Below are 9,182 nucleotides of genomic sequence, written 5' to 3' on the forward strand. Positions count from 1 at the left end.
GTTTTCTTTGTTCCATCTTACCACCTATAAAGTGTTCGTGTACTTAGTAAGTTTTCTTTGTTCCAACTTACCACCTATAAAGTTGCGTGTATTTAATAAGTTTTCTTTGTTCCAACTTACACCGATCGTGTGAAAACCAGGTATACTTTAATCTGATGTTTATCCTCAGTTTACAGATATTCTTAATACAGTTTATCCTGCCTTTTTTTATATTGAAGTTCATGTTAAATTTAATGTATCCGGTAATTTAATTCATTTTGTCCCCAATTTTTGTTGTATTTATATCTGTCCCGGTTCAGTGATTAAAGTGGGTTTTTATTTTTACTTATTACCAACTCTATTCTCATTATCATAACTGGCAACAAGTCACACAACATAAACATTTTTCTTCAGTTAAATTCTCGGACTTCTTGTCATTGTGGTGATTAGGTGTATTTATATTTTTATTCCGAGTCATGAATTTAGTGTTAGAAAATACAATTATGGTGGTAAGAAAAAGAGCAACAGTATCAACTTGCCTTAAAAATTCCACTAACTAGTTATACATTAAGCCTAACAATGAATCGACAGGTACTGGATAAGAGTAAGTGTTCTGATATGTTTTCAAAAGAAACATAAGAAAATAAAAGAAAGAAATATCTTAGACGTGACATACCTGTTCATGACGAGTGGAAAAAAATGCCACCTTGAACATCCTCTACACACAACGAACTGTTTACACTAACCTAGGATCTTAGTAATTCATTAATGTATATATAGACAGAGAGGGAATGTTGAATTTAATATGCATTCTATAAAAGGGTATTTGGGTTCTGTGGGGCGATCTTATGTGAAACTGATATATTCTAATGTTTTTCTTTTCTTTCTTTTTACAAAAACAATCATCAATTTTAATTCTTCGTGTTTAAATACATGGTCCTGTATAAAAAAATGATAAAATAACTTGACTCTATAGTGTGATATATTGAATATTATGCAAAACTAACAATTAAAATATAATCAATATATATTAAAGTTTGTGTTGGTTGTTGAGAAAAAGTAAATACTCAAATCACATTATTTTTTTTCAGTGAGGTTTCATGGCCTAGTTTGATGGGTTTTTTTCCATGTTCCATGACAGGTAATACACAAAATCCTGAGGTGTTGCTCCGAGAACCTTCTTCAACGGCTTTAAACAAGTGTGCCCTTGATTCATCTGGATCACCAAGTAACAAACCAAAATTGCACAGTGTACCTGAATCAATAATGAACACGAAATATTTACTGACCGATGCTTCTGCATGTGTGCAAGCTTGTGTCGAAACTACAGAAACTTTGACTACAGAAGAAAGTGACCGCAGTAGTAGTGACGAGCAGGAACGAGAAAGTTCTGGAGAAGAACCTACAAGTGTCACTGATTCGTCCAGTAAATCTGATAATTATGTGGGTAAATATGTACCGATGAAAGAGTTGAAGTCTAGTTCTTTAGATAAAATAGAAGCTTCTCAGACAGAAATCGAAAAAGTCTGTAAAACTATAGGAAAATATGAAAAAAGTGACGAAACAAAAACTGGGGAAAACATAAGAACTTTAGGGGTGGGTGTTATAAGTGAACAAAACGTAAGCTCTCATACAGAAGAGAGTAACTTTTACGGGACTGGGATAGTCAATGGTAATGACATACAAGAAAAACAAAACATATCTCATATTAATGATCAAGATGAAGACTTGAATTTTTGTTTTAAAAAAGAAGAATCTGTTTCTCAGGAATTTACTGCTTTAAGTGCGAGTGATATAATATGCAAGCAAGATTGTGTTCCAAAAGAAAGAATACCTTCGCAAACATCCGATGACTTTGCACATATAGCTTCTTCTGAATCTACTGAAATATACACCACGGAAAGTAGCGATTTAGACAGCTTCACTGAAGATGAGGATTCTTGTACTGATATCACAAGCACTGATTTAGATGATATTTTGAGTGAAGTGATATCCAGTAGGTGCGGCTCTTGTTGCAGCTGTAGCCAGGTCACAGATGAAGAAGACAACGATGATGAAGATGCAGATAAAAGTGAATGCCAAGAGTGTCATCACTATTCTGAACAACAACTTATGACGAATGTTGGTGAACTTCAAAATAAAAACGAAAAGGAAAATGGTGATGTCGATGTCATCTTTGGTCAACAACTGGAAACGGAAGTCAAGACGGAACCGAAAGTAACAAAAAATCGTTTGGTAATTAAGTCTACTCCGGCTTTTCTAGCTCCACCAGTCACAGTAGAATGTGACATAATGCACACTGGAAAGGTAAGGTTAAACTCACAACAACAAAAAAGGGCATTTTTAGCCATTAACTACATAAAAATACACAAGAGGGAGCTTTCATTTCTTGCTTATAAATTAAGTTAATTAATTTGAAACCAGTTTTTGCTCTTAAAGTTTACGCGAAAGGTGTACAATTTAAGTCTGCAACAAGTATTATGTAAATAATAAGTAACTGTGATAGATGTTTTATCTTATTTCGCAAGTTAACTCTCAAATTAACACCTTTTATACTGTTTAACACTGTGATTTAGTCCACATGTTGCATGATATTGACTATATTTTTGTTTATGTTTTTACAACACTCACTTTAAATATCTGGCCAAATCCATTGGGTATTAGTGTATTAGTTGGACCAAGCAATGGATCCATAGATAATTCCACATATAAATCGGTAATTTAGGCTATCATATCTAATTAGAAGTTAAAACTAAACTTACATTTGGAAAATTGTATCATACTTTCTAACTTTTTTTCAAATAAACTGACCTTTCCATTAAATAACTCTATTGCTTCATAATTATTAAATCAGTCTTTTGACAAAGGTAACATTTTTGAAATTCAGTGTCGTTATGTCCAAATATTATAATTTTAAGGTAATATATGTCTGCGTGGAACTTTTTCTTAATGGTTTCAAAAAAATTTTGGTGGAACGATCTCATTATTATAAGAAGCGGATTTTCTATAAATATAGTTTGAATATCGATGATTTGTTCTCTAGTTTGATGATCTATAACTTTAATTTTAGTTTTAGGGACACTCCATGATATTTCCTAATTACTCTGTCATATATAAACCATAAGTCGTGTTCTTTCTTTCTTCTTTTTTTTAGTGTATTATGAAATTGTTGAGTTTCAAGCAACCTAATTATAGTAATAATAAATTATATCAACAGACTTAATTTCAAAACTTTTTTATCAGATGCGTTTCGTATGGTTTGATATCGATATTATGAACTCTGTTTGATAATTCGCCCAGATTTGAATGTTGTCAGTCTTTATTCAAAATAAAAACCAAGGACTTTTCTCCAGCCTATACCAGATGATTTGGAAAACACAACTTCAGAGACGGGGAGCTTCTACAGGCAGCTGTCTGAAGAGGAATTCGTTTCTACTTTGAAAATTCATGAAGCTGCCAAAAGTGGAGACCTTCACGTTATCAAACTTTTATTAAAAAATGACCGTAAACGAACAGAGTAAGTATTACGTTAGTATATGGTAAATTAGTGACAGTAGGGAAGGATACTGGTAGACATTATTCTATGATCAAAATGTATTATTAGAAACATTTCGAATTTAACAACAGCAAAAGTCAGACTCATGTGCAAACGTTACATATATCATTACACTAAATATATAAACGATGTTTCATAATTCGGACAACATTTTTGGAGCACTGTGAACACGAGGGTATGTGAAGAATGATATACAAAGTAGGAATGTAAATGGCAGAGATATTCTTTGACGCACCGTTTGTCCACCAGAGGGTTGTTCAATAATGCCAACTGCTATACCTCCAGTTGAATAGATTGTTCCACTAATGTTGTTACCGTTATTCTTGGAATTCCGCCTTTTGAGGGTTCTTTCTAACAAAAGCAGTAGCTGTTACAGCACTGTTACGTCCATTTTTGCCATAGAGCAAAATTGCCAAAATTAAATCTGTACGCTCTGCAAGTGTGACCTTTGACATTCTCAAAACGTGCCTTTCTGCTCTGAGTATTTAGGAAGTGTAGATAGCCAGCCTATTTGTATTTGGACAACTGTCTGCTGACGAAATAGTGCATCGATGTGTCTATCTGTCGTGGGATCTTTCCTTTCATCCTTCACGTACCGCCCAGTTTTCGCCATGTTCCAAAAACGTTGCATGAAGTATGACCACCCTCTATGTATCTACAGCTAGATAACGTACACTAAGACCACCTGACAGCTGAGGCACACAAACTGTTAGACATATTTTGACTTTGTACATTTTCCGTAGATTACAATAATTCAAAAGATACAGCTTTCAATGATAAATTATATCAAGCAAGGCAGTAAGGATATGCAAGTCGTATAAATTCATTAAAGATGTACATCAATGGATCATATAGAGTAAAGCAGCTGTATAACGCAAAACAGTAGCATTTTCGGATCAACTCCAATAAAAATTGCTTGATTACACTTGTCTAGTTAATCCGGATCGAAGTTTCATCAGAGAAGTAGGAAGATGTGTAACATGTGGGTAACACTGGCGGTGTGTGACACGCCCTGCAACACACGCACCTGCTGCCTTATACTCGTGAAGACTGACGGACTTCTCTACATCATAGATTCACAGAAATTATAGCTTGTTTTTGATAATTCCAGAGGCACAACGCGATCGACCTTTCTCTCTCTATTTCGGAAATACAAAAAAGAAAAAGAAAGAAATATTTTGATATACTGGGGGAGCCAAATGGTACGTTGGCCCCTAAACAATTATCGGAAGCCAAATACCTTTGCCCCCCCCCTAATCTTACTCCACGTTTCGTAATTCAAGCTATAACAGAATATACAGAAAAGAAGTTATAACTTCCTTAACTGAATGATTTAGCTCAATCTTAGGACGTTGAAAATCTGTATCAAATCAAACAGACCCCAGAAGCTTTAAAAATCCAAATTATAAGTCAGTTTTAGAGCAAAGCTACAATGGGCTATCTGCTGTGTCCACCTCGAGGAATCGAACCCCGAATTTTAGCGTTGTAGGTCAATAATCTTACCGCTGAAGAGACTGTTTGCCATCCCCAGTGGCACAGCGGTATGTCTGCAGACTTACAACCCTAGAACCGGGTTTCGATACCAGTGGTGGGCACAACACAGATAACCCATCGTGTAGCTTTGTGTTTAACTATAAACAGACAGACTATTGATAAACATGGAGTGTGTTAGGTCTGAATTGTAATCACAGTTCAAACTTTTTTACACTTTCAAGCTCCTACAAATATAACTACAGCTGTCTTAGTAAACAACACGTTCAGAAGCAGGAGCCATAAAGAAACATATTCTGTTAATTTCTATAGTTAATTACACGAAAGTGTGAATGAAAATATTACCAGAGCCGAGGTAGCTAACTATATTATTACCAGAGCTGGAGTAGCTAATAATAATATTACCAGAGCCGAGGTAGCAGATTTTCAAGATTCAGTCAAAAAGGAGCATAGAAGCAAAGCAAAAAAACAACTAAAAATAACGGCTTATTGATGTAAAATAGTCGTTTGTACTGCTGTTAAATGTATGTATTTTATACCATGCCACCCAGTGTGGTCGTCTTTAGACCGGCCCTAAATAAACGTGTAATTTTCATAGTGTTGCACAAGGATACCATGAATATAAGATATGTTAAATTTAACTTCAAAGCTACTGAGTATATAGTAACTAGTTTCCACATGTTATTAAGTTTTACTTTGAGCATAAACAATTTGATGCCGCTTTGATAGAGACAAGTCACGAATCAGATTATTAAGCTCTTCTTGTGTGATCAGATGAGGCAGCTTATGTTGAGGTGCCACAGGAATAGAATTACTAGATGTGGTAATAATATTATTTTCATTCGCGTAATTCACTTGTTAACACAATATGTTTCTTTTAGCCCCTCTGAGCTCTTTTATGCTCCTTTGCGGTATTCATTAAGACCCAAATACATAGGGATACCCACAATTTGTGATATCCATATAGACACGACTTCCTAGGCTATGTAACTGGCTATAGACTATTTCTATGCACGATAATTTTGACTGAAAAAGTTTTTTGCGCAATTTACTAAGGTTAATGTTGTTTCTATCCTCATTACACGTTTTTCAAAGTCCATCAACAATGCGTGAATGATTATTTCAAGGGCCCGTTTAAGCAACTAAAAGCATAGAAGCCCGTGAAAGATGTCTACAAATGGCATTGCATGAATTCCCATTTGTACTTGTATCTGGCAGAGAAACTGGTATTCTGACTTGGACGTGTGGCTAGATGGAGCCACATCTTATTTGTATCCATTCTATATAAAGCTGGTGTTTCCTCACGATATATGGGTATAACTACATTAGCCTGATAGTTTTCAAAGTTGGTGTCGGCATTTTCCTCGACTTTCTGAATGTTTAGCTTAAACAGGGCAACAACAACAAAATTTTCTCTGCTACTAGAAAACATGCAACTGTTTCTGGGTAATTTGACGATTCTGATTCAAAAAATCATGTTGAAAATTACTGATCACTTCGAGTTTTTAAGTTATGACAGATTTATTCAATATATATATATATGAAAATAGCAAATTTTTCTTTAATAACTTTATTAATTCATTGAAAATTGCATTTAAGAAGGTTTAAAAATAGTAAATAAAAGCAATACCACTTTAATAAAAAAAACAATAAGATTATATACAGAAAATATATTCAGGCTATGTTCAAACTTTCATCATGATGTTATTTTTTGTGACAAAATATCTGCTTGACTTGTTACGCCTTTTGTGTATGTTCTCAATTTTACACTCCAGGAGCCAACAGTAATCTCCCATCATCACAGGATTCTATCATCCTTGATAGCACTGTTCCATTGTAGAACTATCTTGGTGGGAGCACTCATCACGCTCATCGCTCACTGCACCTAAATCATTTGGAAAGAAGTCAAAATGGGAATGTAAGAAGAATAGTGACATCCTAGACCCCATTGTCTTGTAGTTCTCAAGCATATCATCACACTATAGTTTTCATCTCTGTGATTTCCTAAGACATTTTGGACAATTAGTTGGAATGATTTCCAGGCAGCAAACTTTTTCTGACTCAGTACTGTTTCAAAATTATCATTCATTAGCACTTCCCGAATCTATGGTCCATCAAAGATACCTCCTTTAATTTTTGCTTCACTGATTTTTGGAAACTTGTCAGACAGATATTTGAAACCATTACCAACTTTGTTAAGTCCTTTTACAAAATTCTTCATGAGTCCCAGTTTAATACCTAGGTGGAGGCAGAAACACATTTTGAGGATTCACTAAAGGTTGATAATTGATATTATGTTTTCCTAGTATATGATTTTCTCTCGCTGCTTTTTGAACTGTCCTCTTGACTGTCTTCGAGACATAAAAAAGCAACAATGTTTGATATATCCAGGCCTGGAGTGCAATAACTTTTAGATCACCACCTATGGTGATCATATTTGATGGCCTCAAGTATAATCTGCATTATTTGATAAGTTTCTTTCATGTTCACAACATGAGCAACAAGAATCAATGACTTAGTGTTTCCATTGTGCAAAAGTACAGCTTTCAGACAAACTTTAGATGAGTCAATAAAATGTCTCCATTCTTGAGGAGGATGTTTAGTATCTAATTTTTCCATTAATGCATCAACGTTTGTGCAGAAACACAAAGTATCTTGCATGCTGTGGTGAGAAGCAAGATTTTGATGTCGACTTCGGTAGATTGAAACTGTTGTTCATGGAGCTAATAAATTACATTGCTGTAAACGAGATCCAAGAAGTTCCCCATGCTGCCTTGATAGAGACAAGTCACGAATCAGATCATTTAGCTCTTCTTGTGTGATCAGATGAGGCAGTTTATGTTGACGTGCCACACGAATAGAATTACTGGATGAAGATGATTCATTGTCTTCTTTACAAGATAACTGTTCTGTTCCCAATTCGTTGCTGGATGTGGCACTGGAAGACCATCCCCATGAGGTACTGGTTTCATTGCATATTCAATATCTGGATATTTAATGTACTATTTAGTTTTACCTGAATACCCAGAAACATTAGTAATGCAAAAATATTAGTCAGTTAAATTATCTTTGGGCTCACGCCATATCATGGGAAATGAAAATGGCATACTTGCTCTCTTCTTATTGAACCACTATGTAAAGCCAGATGTGCAAACTGTACAACACACATATGTAGAGTTCGATGTTTTTCTTGGCCCCCAATTTTTCACTCAAAATAGTGGTAGTAAACTACCTTTATCTTATGTGTGATGTTTTTCCTTAGTGAAACTGTAATATATTTTCCAAACATGTAGCAGAAACTGTTGGGGTGTATTTTACACTTTCAGACTTTACTTGAACTGGAGGCAGCCAGCATTTCAAATGATTTTCTAAAAAAATATAAAATAATGTATGCTTACAGAACTAGAGTTTGAACAACTTTAAAAAACAAAGTTTTACAGAATTTGATTATATTACGAGTATGATGTGAGAAAGAAGATCAGACTTTGTTTTAACTGTGCATGAAGCGAGGTGAAGTGACCAACTGAGTAAGTGAGAGGCAGATGAGAGAGAGGTGTATGACTCTGCTCCTTTCATGCTAAGTCGAACGTTCTAACAAACTGAGCAAACTGGGATTCGTAATCCCTGGGTGGAGCAGGTGAGTGCGGGAATGAAGTAAACGTGGTGCAATTCCCTACAATTATATCGAGAACAAATAGCATATATGAACAATATGTTTGGAATTTTACACAAATACAATGCAGTCAATGTTTGAAGTTATAAAAAATGTATGCCTTTTACCCATTAAATTGTCCACATAAACTTCATTTCACAGCATAAATATATTGCAATGAGTTTATTACATAGTATTTCACATAGTTCTGATAAAATATTGAGATATTACAATAACTCAAAATCTAGAGGTAATGGACAAATTCTGACTATATTTTTGAAATCGGCACCAACAAGTTACCCCAAACCATATGAGTTTTCTCCAGTAGCAAATTTTTTGTTGTCATTATAACCAAAACTTGCAAACACCAGAAATCCTGTGTCAATGGTATAACTGTGCTGCAGGCACTAAAGTAAACATATGCTTAATCCAATGTAATGACATCTTCTATTTTTCATATGCCAGATATTGGAGCTTTGGGCAGTTAGTCTTTCTTTCTTTCTT

At 34.7% G+C, this 9,182-nt stretch overlaps 1 protein-coding gene across 1 annotated transcript in view; it reads left to right on the forward strand.

Annotated features, from left to right (window-relative positions):
* The window catches only part of LOC106457085 (protein HOS4-like), a 32,327-nt gene that overhangs the window by 8,132 nt on the left and 15,013 nt on the right, over positions 1–9,182 (forward strand). Inside the window, exons 4-5 of the mRNA XM_022382904.1 lie at positions 1,121–2,286; positions 3,333–3,496. Coding sequence (XP_022238612.1) covers positions 1,121–2,286; positions 3,333–3,496 — 1,330 coding nt within the window. The remainder of the gene's footprint in view (positions 1–1,120; positions 2,287–3,332; positions 3,497–9,182) is intronic.

Source organism: Limulus polyphemus, unplaced genomic scaffold, assembly GCF_000517525.1.
Source record: "Limulus polyphemus unplaced genomic scaffold, Limulus_polyphemus-2.1.2 Scaffold290, whole genome shotgun sequence".
NCBI classification, from domain to species: domain Eukaryota; kingdom Metazoa; phylum Arthropoda; class Merostomata; order Xiphosura; family Limulidae; genus Limulus; species Limulus polyphemus.